This window comes from Barbus barbus (genome assembly GCF_936440315.1).
Source record: "Barbus barbus genome assembly, chromosome: 3".
NCBI lineage: Eukaryota > Metazoa > Chordata > Actinopteri > Cypriniformes > Cyprinidae > Barbus > Barbus barbus.
This window is the reverse complement of record NC_136731.1, coordinates 26,364,022-26,383,231: the sequence shown is the minus strand read 5'-3', so window position 1 is coordinate 26,383,231 and position 19,210 is coordinate 26,364,022. Positions and strand designations below refer to the sequence as shown.

Here is a 19,210-nt window from a genome sequence, read left to right as displayed (position 1 = left end):
AGAAAAACTGTTCCCTGAGGTTCGGACTATATAAAAGTCATTGAAAAAGGCTTTGAAGGAGAGGAGGTGGTTCAAGACCTGTATTTAGGCACAGAGGGGCTGCAAAGGTCAGAAGAAGCTGCACGAATTTCAACAAACCCGTTCGTTTGCACCAGAAAGAGGCACCTTCCAGAATTTCTGCCAACGTGAATCCGCCTCCACACTCTCTCTTTTCATTATCTTTATTATACATCTCCAATTTCACAAACACATCAGTATTCAAAACAGTCATCTGGACCCCAGGGACGCCACAGGAAGCGCAGCAGAACATCAAAGCGCTACCTGCGCCAACAAATCCATCATCATAGTCAAAGAGGGGCATTCCTTTCCGAGCAGAGTCCAACAGCAGGCATGGACGCTCGATCAACCACACAGTGCCGCCCTGCAGCCACCAGCATCTCCTGAACAGTCCAAAGGTGAGTGGATTTCAACGGCCACACATCTGATTGCAAACCACAGACCACTGCAGATAACAGCCACAGACACATGCTTGGACAAAAAGGAGCGGTGCAGCTGCGAAGCCACATCGGCCCGTGAATTAAAACCAGGGAGGACACATTCCAGGGATACTCTGATTCTTGTCTAAAACAAACAGAGATGTGGTTCAAACTGTCACACAAGGCTCCACTGTTGTGGAACACGTTGTCCTCACAAAAATCTTTCGCATAAATTGCGTATTTTAAAGTTAACCGCCACGTGAGGAGTTAGAGCAAATACCCGCTACATATACGAGCCCCGCGTCCAAACAAACGGTAACATTTCACAGGTCGCTGCGATTCATGTTTATTAATTGAACTTCAAAGAAGAATCCGACAGCACAGCAGCGTTTTTCCCTTATTATTTACAATCTGCAACGGAGGGAGTGCGGCATGCCCAATTGTTTCACACGTTTCGTGTAAAAATAGCCAAATTCCACAGCTGTTACTTCGACTTCCTTCAGTTAATAAGAGCCAGGTGCACCCTTCAGAATAAACAGGCATGTTCAAATATTTTCACAGGCTGCAGAGACAGAGTACACTGCAATGTCATTCATCGCATTTCTACGCAGGCAGAGCGAGACAGGCTTGCTATGATCTGTGCCAAGGTTTTAGACAATTCATCTATACTTTCTCTGTGGGGACTTGAAACAAAGGCCTATGGGTACAAGGCCCTTCGACAAACCTTGTTAATAATCCGCCCACACCCTTTTACAGAGCTAGCATTGCTTTTCTTTTGATTGTTTGGTATACATGTGAACCATTTTGAGAGCTGAAATCTCAGTCTTCTCAAAATGGCAGGGACTGGAACGGCTTTAGTGCCGAATTAATCATCTTGCTTGAGCGTGCAAGTTTGAAGTTAGAGCACAGATAAGGGCTTGACTTTACACACTGGATGAGGTGAGAAGGAGAGAATATGAAGGAAATGTGTAATGCAACTGCAGGGCAAAATAAAGATCTCAAAACTCTACAGGGCTTAACAAGAAGAGTGGTTTGGTGGAGCGTTGAGTTTTGGGCCAGCTGATGTAACACTAAAGCTTACATAGGTTGATCATATACATGTATAGCGCAAACTGAAATATCTGTTCATAACATTATCTATAAGGTAATGTTATCTAGCTAATATAATCAAAGATTTATCTGCATTATTTTGTGTGTGTTTCAGGAAATGCTTCACGGAAACACCAACATACAAATAAATTATAAATGTAAGTTGATTTATTTATTCACTCTGTAAGATGACATGCACATAAACTATGCTTTATTATTTGTTTTTATGACATTCAGATTTTTTTAACCTGAGTGGAAACTACAGATAAATATGAGCTTTAAAAAAACTTTTTTTGCAAGAATGATTTGCGATAGCCTTGGAAGCACTGGTTAAAATGGATTAAAAAAAGAAATCATTAATCATCATCATCATATGCCATTGCTGCCAGTGTTACATTATACTTGTATAATTCCAGATCCAGATTTTATTGCCATTTATTACACACACATTTAATGGTTTAAAAAGGGTACACTACTGTTCAAAAGTTTAGAATCAGTAAGATTTAAAATAAATATTTTGCCCTTGTCAGGACCTTTCTATTTATCAAAGAATCCTGAAGAAAACGTATCACAGTTTCCAAAAAATATTAGCCTAATCAGTTTCTCTAATGTCTCTCTAGTTCTCATTAACACTGAAAGTAAGAGATGTTTTTGAACGGCAAATCAGCATATTAGATTGATTTCTGAAGGATCATGTGACACTGAAGACTGGAGTTATGATGCTGAAAATTCAGATTTGCCATCACAGGAATAAATTGCATGCTAAAATATATTCAAATAAAAAAACAGTTACTTTAAAAGGTAATATTATATTATTTCTACTGTATTTTGATAAAATAAATGGAGCCTTGGTGAGAATAAGAGACTTTTGAAAATCTTGTCCTACGGTACTAACTAGTACAGACAAAAAACTTGAGCCCTTATAAGCTACTTCAAGCTAAGTCTCTAAACATAGCAATAAAATATAATATACATAGCACTGTTATACAAAGAACTGCAGCACTAATATCCATCTTAAGCTCTGTCAAATCTCTTAGACATTGACTATTGACCGACACCAGCTATTTCACAAAAGGAATTGGTTACAATTACGTTGCAGCAGAGCGGCTGTCAGATGTGGCCTATTCTACATTAGGATTGCAGAGACGAAATTGATTTTTTCTACGGTAGTGGCACACCATTCACACAAATCTAGTTTATTGACTTCAAAAGAAAGAGAGAGAGAGAGAGAGAGGGTAATCCATCGTAGACATCAGACATGACTGCATATTACACATCACCAGCCGACAGCCTTAACCAGCCACACACTCGCTTACCAAAAACAATACTGCACCTTTATCTGCTCAAGCACAGTCCACAGCACATGCTCGTACTTCCAATACCAAGTCGATTTCCATTATCTTCAAATATAAAACCGCCTAAAAGTCCCTGTGGGTCGTAGAGTAGAGGGTGTGTTTTTTCCATTAGCCTGTCCACCCGGTCTTGCCCAGACCTCTGACTACAGCTTTTGTCTTGAGTTCACTGATCTGCCAACAAACCTAATCGTTAAACCCAATATGTTCAGGCTGCCTCGTGCAAAGGCAGGTCACGCTTCGTTTTAAGCTCTGACATGCTGCGACGTTTCTCCCCATTTCTCGCAGGACACATAGAAAGGTTGCGATTCTTACCTTCATGAGGGTGAGAGGCCCAGAGCTGGGCCATTTGCAGGCTGGCTGGGTTTGGGGATCGGAAGGCCGGATCCGACGACCCGTGAGCACTGGAGGCGCTGACGTATCCGCCGAGGAATGAGCTAGAGGCACCTGGGAAGGCATCACCTGTGAAAGAGAGGATCAAACGTTTGCTTATGAAGTGACAGAATAAAATGAGACTCTAAAAAGTCCGTACTCCGTAAGTGCTGTCATTTGATATGATGACATTCCACTCAGGAGAATAGCCTTGGCAAAAGTGGAATGATTAGTCTGTGATGCTCTGCGGTTTTCTTTTGAAATACAGGAACCACAATCCTGTTTCTATTGCCAGACGCCTTTTAATTCGCTTCAAAATAAGAATGTTTACCGAGAGGCACAGAAAGACCACAAACACGAACTGCTTTTGCTTGTAAACAAATGTCACGAGTAATTATTACTCATCCTAAATGTTATGTTAACTGTCATTACAACAGCCACCAGATGTGCAGCTTCAAAAGGGGGAATGTCTAAATAAAAGCATGTTTTCATTTTGCCAGCTTTGACATCGGAGTGAGAGACGACGCAGAGACACGTATGGTATTCGGTCTGCTACCTCCTCAGAGCTTTTAAAGTAAAACTGATAAAAATAATAGCGATACGATCTGCAGAAACATTTACAAAAGTTGGCCGGGTCTGTAACGACTCTGGACGGGTCACTGAAAATCCACGGGAACGGATATGTGCTTGAAGTTTGACCCTAGTGCGGGATATTGCTTGCATTTAAATCAACAAAGGTCCATCTATACACCACACTATCTATTCAAGCATGACGAATAAACAGGGACGGCTGTGGAAATTAATGAGCCCTTCCCCCAATTCCTCCGATACGACTGCTCTTCGTTCCCACATGCCTTTCCTCAATCCAGCGTGGAAGGAGCACTTCGCACTTATTACTCAAACACCAGAGATGGATTCGGACACACTTTCACAGATACACACACACAGCACTTCCTCCTGTGCTGCAGACACCTTGGCACAATGGATCCATTTTTTGCATGTGTAAATAGTGCATTAGCATGACAAGAGGAGGAGGAACAACAAGGCATCAACGCTAACATGAGCCTTTTGTAGTAGAGGTTAGCATGCGATTAACCTAGGAGGGAAGCAGTCTTGCTCTACTGATGAACCATTGGGCCATTGTATTGCACATCGCTAACAGCAGATGTGAACCCTTTGGACTACATCTAAACATTAACCACAGGACAGATTAGACCTCTGGATGGGGTGCAAACGGAGGAGAGGAGATAGAGCTTGAGGAGATCCATACTTGGGAGACTTGGAAGGTTATTCTGCAATATGCGAGACGAACACCAGAATCTATAGTTTTTGCAATAACACACATTCATTTCCTTGAGAAGAAAGAAAGAATATATTATTACAAAAGGTTCTTCTAAACGAAGGATTGCAAAACTACTGGGCTCTTAACTCTAGATCTATTGACTTGACCAGGGGTGCATTTCATACTCGTAAGCCTTTTCTTCAAACACACAGCAAGGGCACTGCCTCATTCATTTGAACAGAAGATCTGGACAATTGTAGGGGTCACATGACAAGAAGCAGTTTTTTTCCCATTTGAGTCCAGTCCTATAACACAAGAATGAGACATTTAGGAGATGCATCTAATCCAAAGCAAAGAATAGTACATTATAATTACAGGGTCATCCTCTCCTCAGGAGTGCAATGGTTACTTGGTAAATCAGCAACTGTCCAGTTTACGGTTCACTCCTTATGTGATTTGAATGTAGAACCTTTTGGGTTACTCTTTAACCACTACACCAACACAACTTTATGAAAAGTATACTTGTTCATCAAGTTCCTCGTTTCAAAATAACAAGGGTTTATATTGAGTTGAGCAAATATGAAACTGGGTCACAATTCAGTCAGAAATTATTTTGAAATGATTCAGAAATATTTCCAAAATCATGCCGAAGACTGCAACTGGAGAGTTTGTTGAGAAGTCTCAAGAAGTGAATTTTTGTTGAAGTTTTTGGGGTGTTGATGGCGTAGTGGATAAGACACATGCCTTTGGTGTGAGAGACCCGGGTTCGAATCCACTGTGAGACACCAATGTGTCCCTGAGCAAGACACTTAACCCCTAGTTGCTCCAGAGGCGTGCAACCTCTGACATATATAGCAATTGTAAGTCGCTTTGGATAAAAGCGTCAGCTAAATGAATAAATGTAAATGTAAATTTACACTGGAAAAAGTCCGATTTTTTCTTTTAAATGAGAACTTTCCCAGGCTCCTATATTTAGGTTCAGTAATTTCACTTTAACAGCAAAAAAGGGTTATAGGGGAGTTACTGAACGCCTTGTTTTTAGAAATGTCCAATGTTATTTTCATAGGAGCCTGATAAAAATACTTAAGTAAAAGAAAAATCTCAGATGTACTCAGAGGTTTTTGCATCTGAAGTCTTCATTTATTATTGATCCAATAGAAAATGGGTAATATGAAGTCTGCAAAGTAACAAACAAACAGATGTTTGGTAGACTGTCTATTAAATATGCATAACAGATTTGTATACATGTAAAATTTATTAAACCAAAAATGGCTCTCTTTTAAATCAAGGAGGCTTAAAGAATAACAACTATACATTAATGGAATGGAACTCATGATGAACAAATACTCATCAAGACATACATTTGGGAACATCAAGTTTATTCTACATAATACGCATATGAAAAAAAAAAAAATCTTAATTATCAGATCGATGAATAGGAACGCAGTTTTGCATGCCTAGTCCCTATTTGATGCAATGGGATTTGGCTCCATTCAGCCCAAGAACATTAATGTCAGGCATTGATATCAGGCAGTCAGACTAGCTGGCATTCAGCTTCATCCCAAAGGTGTTTATTCAGGTTGATTTAAATGCTCTGTGCAGGTCAATCAAGTTATGCAATTCCCATCTCATTTCTGCACTGGCCATTTTCTGTGCATGTGTATATAGACGTATTAAAACAGGAAAGGGCCTTGCCTAAACTCTTTCAAAAAGTCTGAAACATCTTTGTGTTTCCTTTCCATATTTGAGAGCATGAGGACAAAACTGAAATGTGAAGATTTTAAAGAGGTGGCATCCTGTGATGGCTCCACATCACATCCTAAAGCTTCTCAATAATGTCCATTTTACTGTCATTGTTTGTCTATGGCTGTGTACTTCACTTTGGGGTGCGACTGGAATGACTGAATCAGAAGTTTGTCCAGACATTTGGCCATGCACAGTAAACATTCTTGCATATTATCGAGTTTTGGCTGAGAACAAGTTCTTTCGGCGTTTCTGTAGGGTGAACGCTCCATTCGGGTCACGGCCTGTAACATAAGCAGCAGCTCCTGTCAAATAAATAAAACTAAACCTCAAAGCCAGCATCATGTCGGCGTGCAGTTTCCGAGCACAGTAAGAGAACCACAACACAACAGCAACCGAAAAATGTTGCACTGATCATTTACCTAGAAGTATGTCCAAGAAGGTCTCAGTGGGAAATTACAAAGTCAGTTGTTTCACATTATCTCTGAAATATTCATATCCCATCTGCAAACATTTCGCAGTGCCATATAATCCTTCTGAACCCAGGGCATGTTAATTGTTTCCAATCACTCAGCTTTATAGTGCTTACAGTCGTCATCTCAGACGCATGAAGAAAAACACAAGTTCAGTAGGTCAGAAATAGTTCAATTCCTTAACATGAGAGTTTTTCAGAAGGATTCAACTATTTTCCTCCTCCAAAAGAAATGGGCACTGTCAGAGACCAGCTGAATAGGACACAGGAATTTCCTAATTGCTTATGTTGCTCAACTCGTCTGCAACCCAACAGGCCTTGCAGAGAGCTTTCGCAATTCCCCTACCAACAACCCTTATAATTAAAGCCAGACCCTTAAAAACAATTCAGAAAAAAACTGTTGTAAATTAGAGAAAAGAGACACTAATTAGAATAAGGTCTTAAACGGAGGCAAAGAAAACGGGACCATTAAAATACTCAGAGCCACTCTTAACTGGTCCTTCAAAGCCCACCACCTGCTCTGAAAAACATAAAGAGCACTCCCACACGACAATAGACGACATTATGATAGACATTACAATGCTGTAGACGTAAAGCATGCTCAGCAGACCAATTCACACATCAAGGGGAAACTGGATTTAATGTCACTTAAAGCAAAAAACATGGCAGAACTACACAAGAATGCTTAAAAAATTGCGGCGAACATGCACAAAAAAAAAAAAAGACATTTTAATGGTGATTAAAAGTATTTAAAGTACTTTCTTTCCTAACTAACCTCATACTCATATTTTTTTTCTAGCATGATAAGCAGTTCCACTTGGGAATCTGTTAAAATATGGAAGTTGGTTGCAATTTATGTCCTGCTGAGATTTAATGTGCAGACACTACTATATTTAAAAACAATACTAAAACTAAGTAGAGCAACAGGCAACAATCAGGCTGACATAAACAGATGTTTCCATTGATTGAAACAATATTGCTGTCAACCAATAGCAGACAGTAAATTATATTTTTATCATATCCACACTAAACACTAATATCTTATAATATCATCTTCCACTTAAGGATGCATCTTTTTAAAACCTGCACTGGGAATTATTTTAATCTTATTGTTTGGATACCCAAATACATAACAGAAGGGCAAAAATCTTTGTCCTTGCTAGTTTCTGCTGTTAAAAAGAAAAAGAAAAAAAAGTTTACGTGCCAGTTCCTTTTTAACTTACCCTACTGGTAGCCCAATGATTACGGTGGAAAACAGCTGTTCAACTTTTAGCCTAGCCTACCAATAAGATTTAAACACCATCCTTGTTAAGCAAAGCAGCACTCACTTGGGGAAAACATAAATTTAAGTTGTTGTTTTTTTAATCTCTTTCTGATGTTTTTGCAGAGTTATTTTTGCAAGCATTCCTATCCATTAAGCTTGGCACATTTTAACGACCCGATGGAAAACGAGTAATTTGGGATTCTATCTCAACTCAATGCATCACCTGCAAAGAAACAAATGTTAAAACGTACCAGTTCTAACAAGTCAACCTGGATCTTATACAATGCACTGAATTCTTGCACCTCACTCGCACTGCAGGGCTCAAACTGAAACTTTTGTTCAGATGTTTTGACAGGAAAAAAAGTGACAAAATAATTGCAGCATATAGTGGTAAATCCAACGAGGTAATCTTTGTCTAATAAACAAGATTCTAAGTGTCAAGTTTATACGGAGCCCCTTAGAGCTCATGGTGGTGGAAAGATTTCGGGGTGGGAGGAAAAAATATTTCTCAAATCTTTTGCATTCCCTCGAGAAACTTTGCGTTCTCTCGCAAAGATGTTTGCGTTCCCTCGCAAAACTTTGCGTTCTCTCGCAAAGCAAATATCAGAGAGAGAACGCAAAAGATTTGAAAAATATTTTTTCCTCCCACCCCGAATTTTTCACCCACCCCGAAATCTTTCCACCACCATGAGCTCTTAGGGGCTCCGTAAATTTAGGCGTCACTGCCTATTCAACTACCAAGTCTACAACTGTGTTAAACAATGTGCCTGGGCAGCAATTAATCCGAGAAAATAGCAAGGATTATGGCCCTTTGTTGTATACAATAGTGAATGTTTAGTTTGTCCTTTAGTTTGAGCAGAATAATATGTACTCATAAAGCACATGGGAAGTAAATATGATTCAGGACAAAAGGTACTTTTCTTTATTATTTAAACAGATTTGATATACAAAGACTCAATTAAATCTATAATCTAAATAAAGTATGTGTTCTATTGCTGTATTCTATTTTCCTTTGAGCTCCACCCAACGCCTGATTGGTTACCAGGAGAGGCAGAAACATGAGCCAGCAATAGAAAGGTCAAGCACATTTGTGACCATCAACATTCAATCCTTCTTTTCAAGGCAGAACGCTGTTAAACTTACAAAAGTAGCATTTGTTCACAGCGTGTCTTTTTAAGGTGCTGCCAGCAGCCAGAGCCGTGACCTTGCGGCCAAGGAGTGACGCGAGTGTGTGATGAAATTTTGCAATTTCTTGCCCACAATGAAACAAGAAAAAAATTTAAATGCTGCATGGAATAAAAACACAGAAGCAGCTCTGTATTATGCGGCAGCTTTTTCCATCATATCTACTTCAAACAGCTGTGCGATGTGATGTACTGCCCTACTAACATTAATATCTGCACTGAAGAAAAGCTGCTCATCACCTTTTCATTACACAAGAACAACACTGTACATCAGTGACATGGAAAATAAGGCTTTGTGTCCAAATTCAAGATCCCACCATTCCAGATATTACACAGGGTGCTGTGATTTCACCTGACCCTTTCATCTTACCTCAGACAAATTAGCACATGATGACAAACGCCTCAGGAGGGAAAAAAAAAAAAAAAAAGTTTCCTGCGAATTATGAAAAAATAAATACAAATGCAAAAAGACCACATTTCCATATGAGCTGATCAAATTTCTATAATAAATATCTAAATAATAACAATATAACTAGCAGAATTAGTAGAATTGGAAAACATTGTATACACTGGAAATTTCTTTAAACTGCAGCTGCAGTATAAATTCTAGTGTAATAAAATCCAATTCAAGCAAAGATTACTCAAAGTAAAAGTAGATACTTTTACCTAAAACTGCACATTTAAAGAACCAAAAATTACCTCTAATAATCCATGTACTGATTTAGGAAACTAAATGAAAACAACTGTGTGCATTTGGTAAATGTTTGCCACGGCTGGGCAAGCTAAAATAGTATGAGCGTCTTCAGCACTTTGTTGCAGGGACTGTAACTGGAGTCAGTGATATGAGAGAGCAGGGCTGCAGTGCTGGCTTTCATTTCAAATCCTTTGTTAGCTTTTCAGAGGCACGGCCTAATCCCAGGTCAGGTCATTGCTATCATGTGTGGCCCTTCCCCCGTCACAAACTACCCCATCCACATGCAGGCCGGTCTCGACACCACCCTCACTGCCCTTTGGCCCATCCTTCAGACCCGTGTGCACATGCAGTCTCAGCAACTTCAGTTGAGAGCACTAATTATTACTGCTAGTGACTCAGTGTACTGTAAAATGCCATTACCAGCCTATAAAATCATTTATAGATATCAAATTATAAAAGAACTTCCAGAAAAGCAATCACTGAAACTCAAACCTGAAGAAAAAAAATACAAATAATAATAATAATAATAATAATAATAATAATAATAATAATAATGAGCTAACACAACATAAGTGAACATATCTGAACCATAATATAAAATAACGTAATATAATATAAAATATAATATAGCCACTTAGTATAGTGATACCAAAAATAAGTAAAAATGAGCCAAATTAAACAGCACAGACACACTGTAGTTTTTCTAGGCCACGAGGTTCTGCAACATAGAAACTTGATCTTATCAGCCTTCCAATCACATTTTAATAACATTTTATCCCCACTGCCACTTCATGCAGATGTTAAATCAAGGATGTTCCATTTCCCACTCTTGCTGTACAATGGGATTATTCTAAAGGGAATTTCGTATTAGTTCCTGGCACTCCCAAGTTTTTTTGTTTTTTTTTGAGCAGCATTATGAAGGAAGACTAGGGATCAACGCTTTAGAAAGAAAGGCTTCAAATAATCAAAAAAAAAAAAAAAACTCAAAATCATCCGGACACATAAAAAAAGGAAAAAATAAACTGCAAACACCCTCCAGTGAGACCCCAGCACTCCTAATAAAATACATTCACATGAGCATGTCTAACAGCCGGGGGAGATTATTTCAAATGTGTGCAGCGCATAACCCATGTAGGATGAAGCAAATGGGGTCTACGCGCCAGGACACTAAACACTTTATGTTTAATTCAGAGGAAAGTCAAGGCTGCAGGACGTTTACACACATCCTCCCCCTCCTGCTCTCTTTCCATCAGTCCCTGCGCTCCTGCCATACCACTCAGAAAGAGAGGGGGTTGGACACCCGCATTTTACCATTCACCCTTTCAGCTGAGCTCCTCGCCTGTCACAGTAGATCACAATGAGGGACAGGTCTCATACTGTCTACTACGGCCCGCTCCTAGCCGACGCTGCAGGCAGACCACAGAGTAAGTTCCACTGCCGTGATACAACCAGACAGCACTGAGGACTGTCACACATTAATTCGGCTTTCGTCGCATCCTGTTGCTAAATAAATGGCAACAATCACTGGTTTAGCTCTTTCCCTCCCTCTGTACTTCATAGGAATTTTCCTGTAACCTTGAAACCTCAGCGTACATAGCGGGAAAGGATAACACCTGGATGGCAAAGGTCATTTTTGCAAGTGGTTTTCCCCCCTAAAAACACCCTTCAGGTTATAAATGACGGCTTGTTCCCTTCCTGAATAAGGCAGCACAGCCATTTCTGGAGAAGCCATTAAAATGATGGTATAATGTACAGCTTGAGAAATAAGGCTAAAATAACAAACGTAACAACAGAAACGGCTTTGTATACCCGCAAGCTGCTGTAACAACAGGAAAGACAGTTCTTCCAAAATAGAAGAATTCACATAAAACAGAGCTGCGATTTGGGGTTTTAGCAAAAAGAGGGTGCTCAAACGGAATCAATAAAAACAAACCCCAAAATCGAGAGGGGAGTGAACCATGTGGAGGCAGTCATTCCTATCTTGAGGCCAAACACCAGGGTCCTCTATTAAAAACAGCCCATAAACCACCAGCAGGGCTGCAACCCTGGGATCCTCTGATGCGCCATATGAAAATCGATCAAGCGTACATTTCAAAAGGCAGCGCACTTCAAAGGCATATCAAGCGAATATTTGCATTTTCTCATGATGCACGGGAACCTTGTTAAACGAGTTGGCTATGGAGTAGAAAGGCACGTTTCATGCATTAATTTTCAGCATGTTCAACAAACATTAACACCCCCCTATTAGTAAGGCTATTACAATTACTAAGGCTAACATGACTGATATAAGACAAGGAAGTAAAAAATAATGGATGCTTGTTCAGTCTGAACAATAGACAATCACTGACTCAAGGACAACGAGAAAGGAAAAAACCATCAACCAGTAAATGCAGGTCAAAACAAACTTGGTGAATCATTCTCTGAGGTTCAGAAAGCCATATAATCTTCAGATTAATATCCTTTAAAAATCTCAGAACATGTCAGCTATTACACAGACCCTGAGCATTACACAATTTAAGCTTGTTCTCCTTCATCCTCCTTCCCAGCAACAGAAAAACAATGTTAATTCTACTGTCCCTAAACTACAGTATCACAGAAGGCGAGTATATTCATCTAGATCCACCGCTTTAATTACAATGACATATAAATTGTATTACATAAAATGTTGTAGAGATGAAGCAAATATTATGCATAACAGCATATTCCTTTTCAGTGAAATGTTCAGTGTTAAATGTGAAGACCAGCATATGAGCAGTTTATGTCCCTATAAAACACTCCTGGATTCATGTTTCTCAAACCATCTCTTTAAGCTCTCAACACCCTCTGCCATTTCCTACCAGATGCCCAAAAACTCAGCCCTTTGGGTGATGATTCATATCATTTCTGCCATGTTTACAGGTCTGTTTTAAAGTGTTGTGCTGTAAATATCAAGAGGTGTTCAAAACATATTTGAAAAAGTTGATCTTTAGATGCGAATCAAATGAGGAGGTAAATGTAAGAAGTTCTAAGAATCTAAACAGTTCAAATGAGAAAGCCATTACCCAAAGGAAAACATGCCTCTGCTTAAAAACAAAAATGAGCATTAAATACAACATTTTGAATTTAAGTAAATACAAAAAAAAAAAAACAGTTACATAAAAGGAACCTTAACCATATCTTGGAAGTTAAAACAAAACTCCAAACCCCTGTAATTCTACTATCATTATGACGATTTACAGTTCATAAACAATGTGTGCAATGCATAGGGTCCTTGTCAGATTGCAGAAAAAATGGTTGCCATTAAGGTGAATTACAGAAAAAAAGCACTTCCTATAGAAATGCTCTGCAACTAGTAAAAGGCTTTCCATAACAGCAAAGCATTAAAGTTAAGGGACAGAATGTTGTCACTTTGAAATCCAAGAATAACAGCCATCTGGTGAGTTGGATTCATGCGTGAAATTTTTGGAACGAGTGTTCAATATTGTACATGTTTGCTTCACAAGCTGGTGCAAAAACTCCAAAATGTACACCCACCCCTTTCCCAAAATAGAGCCACTTCATTTAGCTTGCTCAAACATCTACTCTCCTTCGGTTTAAGAGAAAAACAATGTTACAAACTAAATCACCCATTTATTCACGGTTCTATCCTCTCCACAACTACTGCTGTTATTCTTTTTTCTGGACAATTCTACAAAGCCTTACAAGTATCAAACAGTGTTAAGTAATGCAGGATGACGAACAGCTGGGTGAAAACCAGAACAGTTCTGAATCTGTTGAGAAGCACCCATGTGGCACAAACTGAGATTGCTTTCTTTCCACCCCACATGTAAAAGGGTAGTGCATTCAAGACTCAAATTACATATTTTCATATACTCCACATGAAATTGCAGGCATGAAGTTTTGCTCACATTCCCCTCAAGTCTCTCACCATGTGACTTGGTTTAAATCCAACAAACCAGAAGCCACCCTCCCTTGTTACCTGGCGCTGAGACAGGGGTTCAAAAACAGCCTTCCTTTACAATTCAACATGTCTGTGTACAAAGTGCTTGATAATATAATTTAAAAAGCTCACTTCCCAACATTGTGCCCCATACTGAACAGTGATCAAATTCAAGTTACAGTGCACTTACATGCTGCTCTTAACTCTTCCAAAAACTACATTCAGTAACTAATGTATCCAGTCACAAAAACATATTCCATAGAATCTGGTGAACCAGCAAAACAAGAGACAGAAATCCGTTTTCTCTTTCAAAGAGAGGACATTTGGCTATTGAACAGTTATTATTGGAAAGAATGGAATGTTCAGGCAGTTCCCAGGAAACTGAGTCATTCCATAAACATATGATGTATCCGCCACTCAGTACAACTACGCATGAAGACCATATATGAAAAAAGTAATTAAATACAAATGAATACTTCAATGAGATGTCACATTTTAAAATAAATGCATTTATGTAATGTTGTCAATATAACATTTCTTACAAAATGTTACAAGGACACTGTGTGGTAGGTTAATGCCACAAAAAATGTTTTAGCGAACATATTGGCAGATCAAAATAATAAAAACACATATTTGGACTCATGAGCAAAGAGCACCTCATGCCCTTTGAAGGTCTTGTTTCTATTGATTCCTGTACCCAAGAAATTGCTAGATAAAGATAGACGTGTATGTGCGCGCACACACACACACACACAACACAAAATGCATTTTTTAATTCTTTAAAGAACTGGATGACTCAAAGCTCTAGGCAATAAAACAATCATCTCTGATAGGTAATCATCCAATAAGGGTAAGGTGCTATCAAATGCAGTGACAATTTATTACACTACCCAAATCAGTATAAATCATCAAATAACAGTGTAAAAATGTCATGGTAGTTGAAGGTTAGGGTGAGGGCAACTAGAACTAATGCAATGCTCTCTCAGATAGATTGTAAAAATGCATAGTAAACTGCTGAGATCTACACACCTAAACAAAGTAAAATCTCCTTTCTTTTGAGATCTAAAGGCTCTCTTTGACATCTGCAAAATGTTACATCTATCTGAAAAGGGAAAAGTCAAGAACTTCATTAACTATATAAAAACATTAACAATATACCAGAGATATAACACAGAATCACTTTTTAATATAGGTTGCTACACTGGAAAATTACAGTTTTTTTCCCCCACAAACAATCCAAGCACTGTTGTCATTCATGACAAACCTTGATGTAGATGGTGGTTTGTTCTACATTCGTTACAAATAATTTGCATTGGGTCCAGCCCCAGGACACAAGACAGCTATGTTATACAGCATCATTAATGCTGTTTGGCAGTCATTTGTTTAATGAAGACTTACATTTCAGAATTTCCAATAACTATTACAACAAACTACTGCATTATTTTAGCAACATAAGCTGAACATTTATTTCTATTACTGCACATGCCAGAAACCACCATTTCACAATAATTGACAGAGACAGTAACAGAACCTCAAATCTATTAGTTGCAGAAACACATAATACACCAACAGTTCTTTCTCTGAACTCAATATCCTCACAATAAAGATTTTTTTTGCAGTCTTTAAGACTTCACAACACAATGTTCTTATCAGCATCCAATTAAACCCAGTAAAAAAAAATGCCCCAATGCCTATATGCAGCACAAATGTGTGGATTTTTCCTGAGAAGGGTCATATAGTGTGACATTTTCATTATATTTTCAACTTTAAAATAATTTGTGCAACACGTTAGTCATCTCAATGAGAACAACATACAGATCTGTTTCTTAATAAAAACAACAACTAGGCCTACTAAAAAAATATTATAACTAAATCACAAGACCATACAGCATGTTACTAATGAATCCAGCTATATGCATCTAAATAACATCATAACATTTACAGGACGAAATGTAGCATCTCAGCAAACATAATTTTCCTTTAATATGCAGTGTAGACTGTTAGAGTATTTCTAAACACAAGGGTCAGACACTGTGACTTAACTGAGTGACAGGGAAGGCAATAGTTCACTCGGGAAGAGCAATAATTGTAGTGTTTGCCCCAGCCGTAGAGGGGGAGTGATGGAAAACAAATGGGGCAATTTCAGTCATTAATCCATATTGTCGATTTTCATTGAATGCTAGTTAAAACATTAGGTCTTCTGCCCAAAAGACACCTTGTGTTTAACTCAAACAGCTGAATAATTCAACTTGCGCCAACAAACACGCATTACTTTCTACGTTTTTTGCATTTTTCTTTAGTTTTGTTTGCGAGCGAGGAGACGCGTGATTTGCACTGCTTTTAAAAACAACTGTTCCCATAAATGTTTACGAGTCGCCTACATCTGAAAGCCAATGAGAATATGTTTGTGTTTATCTGTAACCGGACGCGATTCCTGTTTTGTGAATAGTTTATAGTCTATATTAAGACGAATCATAACACTTGTTTAATAGGAGTATTCGCGCACATACACATTTCCGCATAAACTTGAACAGAAGTATTAAATCACTATTAACACTATTAAACATCATTCATTCCTCTCCATGTTTCCGTAAAGTCGTACCAAGCGACATAACACGTGAAGATCTGAACAGCACTGCAGATCGTTTACAAAAATGCCAAAAAGTTAAAAAGTGATTTTTGCGTTTTCATATTCTACCAAAAAAAAAATGCTTTTGCTAAAATGAGGAAAAATAAACTAAACTGCACTTACTGTGGTGAGAATGTAGGTTCATGGCCGATGAAAGAAATTTTCCAGTGTGTAGAGCCGCCGGGTGCCCCGCGCCCAGATGACCGGGAGACGGTGGCATTCTGCCGGCCGCAGGCGCCGCGCCGAGCCGGTGTGACTCCATGGGCAGCCCCGAGAGATGAACAGATCTGGGGGGTCCGAAGTCTCGGCCATCCATCATCCACAATGACCCAACTTGATCAAAGAAACAGTCCGATCGGGTAAATCCGAATAAGCCAGTCTTAATGGCTATAATGTCCCTAGATTCCCAGGCAAATCAGTGTCTTTATCCGGCATTCTGCCGACCTACAAAAACAAAACAGAAGAAGAAATAATCTCGATAGATGCGGATCACTACTGAAATTAATCCAAAATTATATGGAGGTGACCACGAGCAGTGCTGGCATATAATGACGCAGTTTTAATCTCAACTAGATCACTAGAAAAAGAGAGCAATCTTCTCAACGCGAGCGAGGATGCAAGCCGACATCAAAACGTTTAATATCACTCACTAAAAGTCCGTTTTAGGATAAACAGACGGTAATGCCTCTCGTAATCTGCTTGCAGGCACTATATTGGGCGAAAATCCAGCCTTTTGGTCCACCCTTGACTGATCATTCACCCAAAGTGACCTATAGGTTCATTCAAACGGATTGCAAACATATTTATTATTGTTCGTATCGTATACATAAACATATATATAATATTCTACGTAAACGGTCAAGAGCAGTGTGTTTAAATCAAAATAACTGTATTAAACGGATGAATGTAAGAACCACCACTGGAGAACGAGTCAGGTTGATTTTGGTTATCCAAACCTCTTAATGATGGTAAAAATAATGTTATTTTCTTTGCTTCTTGTAGGCTACCATTTAACGGAGTGTGTTATTGACCTCTGCCGAGACGTTTGAGTGCAAATAAACCAGGCTTATCTCCTCCAAATGGGCTATACAGCATATAATGCATATAAGTCTGTTTTAATATCCAGAGAAGTAGCTACATTATCCCGTTAAACTAATAACTAGTTTTACATGCATACAGAAGCAGTTTCAATCATGTAAGTTAGGCTAATACCTTGCTGAACAGTTTGTCACTGCAGCCTTATCCTTATATTAGGCGATATTAATTTAAAATAAATGGTTAATGTTAACAGGATTATGATTTGATGAGGTGGTTCCACTTCTTCCTTTCCAAATGTGATTTCACTTATTATTTTTATTACAAAAAAATAAAAAAAATTACACAATGCCGTATACAAACGCCTGCCCTTTTGACATGGCAACTTTTAGTAGCTTGAATGTCAAGATTAAGTAATATAGGCATCAAAACACGACTGAAAATAACGACGAGTCAAAGTTTAATTTAGATGCGCGCTTGTTATATAAGTTATCATGATGGCAACACCAAGCCGATCGACAGCCACGTTTCAAACTTTCCCGTTTCTATTTCCAGCAACAAAACTTTTCCGCCCAAACGTTAATCTTTCGAAAACAGTGCTCGGTGAGCTGCAGATAAAGAAGTAGCGTGACTAAACCTCGCGAGCCAAACTATCCCCCGCGTAAACAGAACATTCTTCTTGTTTTTGTTTAAAGTGTCTCAGATTTTGCTTCGTAATCATCATGTTACTGTGTACCGGATCATGTGCGGAATGATAGCTGGCGACGTCTTACTTGAAATGGCGACTCAGTTTATAAAATCCAGTTTCTTCGCAAAATCCGTGAGACGTGTGGTGGAAAATGTCTTAGACTCCATTTACAAACCATCCGTAGTTACGCAGAGCAAAGCACATACGGAGGGAGGCCCTGTGCTCAAACCACTGTAGCTCTCGCTAAACTCTTCTGCAATGAAACACGCATTGTTTAACAAGCTCCGCCTCCGCCAATCTCACCCGACACGGTCTACAACGAAGCATTTGATTGGTCTACAGAAGTGTCCATCAACTCCATGTAAACACGTCGGCTCCTCGCCAGCTCTATAAAGCCAATTATGGAACAAGGAGGTTGAACTGTTTCAAGCTCCCCTTCCTTCTAGACTTGAATGATCAAAACAAGCGAAGAATTTTTGGAGGGCAGTTTCAAGGCCGCTCAAACTCGACTCATTAAAAGACGGATGCGGACCTGGTTATAACTCAATGAACACACACTACACCAGTCAACTCTCTAAAGCATCCATGGTATGAGTAGAGCTTTGTAGATCAGACCAGGGGATTTCGAAATTGAGTCCGGGAACCGCAAGGGGGCGATCGGCGAAAAATTTAGATTAAACCAGGACTTGGCCTTTGTTAAATTAGGACATTTAAGTAGATTTTACAAACATGCCTTAGAAAAAGGCATTATTTGTGTGCATTTTAAGACCTAACGATGGCACTGATGTATTTTAAGATCCAGTCCAAGCTTTTTTCAGTTTAGACCGCTCTGACATTTATTTTAATCTAGGACCAATCTTAAACCCTGTCCCCTCAGTATGTTCAATGCTTGATCTTTCACGATCTGATATTATTACACTCTCATTCTGTCTTTTACTGACAGTCGTAGCTTTTAATGGAATAAAATAAAGTTAGACTATTTAGCGACGCATATATTCAAGAACAGATAGT

General features: G+C 38.9%; 1 protein-coding gene across 4 annotated transcripts in view; it reads right to left on the bottom strand.

Annotated features, from left to right (window-relative positions):
* Nucleotides 1-18,459, bottom strand: part of LOC306853866 (trinucleotide repeat-containing gene 18 protein-like) — a 65,926-nt gene extending 47,467 nt beyond the window's left edge. For all 4 annotated transcript variants that reach the window (XM_079391517.1, XM_079391518.1, XM_079391519.1 and 1 more), the window contains exons 1-3: nt 18,285-18,459; nt 16,600-16,920; nt 3,233-3,379 (exon numbers count right to left, since the gene is read on the bottom strand). In XM_079391517.1, the coding sequence (XP_079247643.1) occupies nt 3,233-3,379; nt 16,600-16,795 (343 nt within the window). In that variant the 5' untranslated portion in view covers nt 16,796-16,920; nt 18,285-18,459. The remainder of the gene's footprint in view (nt 1-3,232; nt 3,380-16,599; nt 16,921-18,284) is intronic.
* Between the last annotated feature and the right edge of the window lie 751 nt (nt 18,460-19,210).